Genomic DNA, 1,131 nt, shown 5'->3' with positions numbered 1-1,131 from the left:
TTGTGGATGGGTAGTATAGGTTGCCAGCTATACAAAACCGTAATTTTTTTGGCTTTACGTCCAATTTTGGCCAAGTTACATAAAAAGAACTTTATTGGATTTTTTGGTTTTTTACAAATCTTCAGAGACCCAAAAAAACCACCATAAAAATGAGATTTTCTATCAAAACGCTTAGAAGTAATGCTCAAAAGATGTAATGTCATACATCACTGAATTCGTCATTAAATTGCCAATCGAATGGCATTCTCAGATAAAATATTTTCAGTCTTTCAAATTTTCGAAAAATAAAATGATGGGGTACCCCCTTATAATTTTTAAAAAATCAATTTTAAAAAAATCGTTTTTTTGCATCAAAACAAAATGTATTTTACTTAACCGATTGTGGATGGGTTGTATTGGTCGCCAGCTATTCAAAACAGCCACTCTTGTGGCGGTACGTATAATTTTAGCCAAGTTACAATAAGAGGACTCTGTATGATTTTTTTCGATATTCGTGGCACTTGAGTAGAGCGCTTTTCCCTGTTTTATTTTAAAGTTTAATATTTTTTTTCTGGCTTAGGCAAACGGAGGCCATTGTCGCGGAGTTCGACCGCATGCTGCTGCAGGCGGAGGGGCAGCTGAAGGAGGTGGTGGAGTCATCGTGCGCTGACGTGGCTGCCAGGCTGCAGAGCTGCTTGCAGGCGCACCGCCAGCGGTCCTGCAACTGCTTCCCGGCGATGGAGCAGTACCGCAACTGCGTGCTGCGGGCAACCCAGAACCGCGTGGACGACCTGGCGGAGAGAGAGCCACCGATGCTGCCGGTCGTACCGCCCCAGTCGATCCCTCGTCCCGCTGTGCCGCCACCGAACCAGCGCTCGAATCGCAGATGGTGGAAGTTCTGGACCTGGTTTCGCTAGCCAGGAGGATTCACCCATCCATCCCAATCGCCGTCCGTTCTCAGCTGAAACAGTAGTAGTTCGTGGGCGAACACCCAGCCCCATTTAATGTAACGAAATGCCTTTATTAATTAGAAACACAAGCCACTAGCCAGAATCCATTTTTGCTTATTTCCACGGTAGGAGGTGCAGCTGCAGCTAGGAACGTGGCTGCTTGGGCAATTGATATGGCTCCAATTAGTCTGAGCCCTTGGAA

At 45.5% G+C, this 1,131-nt stretch overlaps 1 protein-coding gene across 1 annotated transcript; it reads left to right on the top strand.

Moving 5' to 3' along the window:
• Positions 1 to 333: 333 nt before the first annotated feature.
• Positions 334 to 1,131, top strand: LOC128265900 (uncharacterized). Its single transcript, XM_053002126.1, has 2 exons — positions 334 to 433; positions 560 to 1,131. Exon 2 carries the CDS (start codon positions 594 to 596, stop codon positions 894 to 896), a length of 303 nt encoding a protein of 100 aa, XP_052858086.1. The 5' UTR covers positions 334 to 433; positions 560 to 593; the 3' UTR covers positions 897 to 1,131.

This window comes from Drosophila gunungcola, unplaced genomic scaffold, assembly GCF_025200985.1.
Source record: "Drosophila gunungcola strain Sukarami unplaced genomic scaffold, Dgunungcola_SK_2 000173F, whole genome shotgun sequence".
Taxonomy (NCBI): Eukaryota; Metazoa; Arthropoda; class Insecta; order Diptera; family Drosophilidae; genus Drosophila; species Drosophila gunungcola.
Note: the sequence above shows the minus strand (reverse complement) of the source record. Positions and strands in the feature narration are given on the sequence as shown.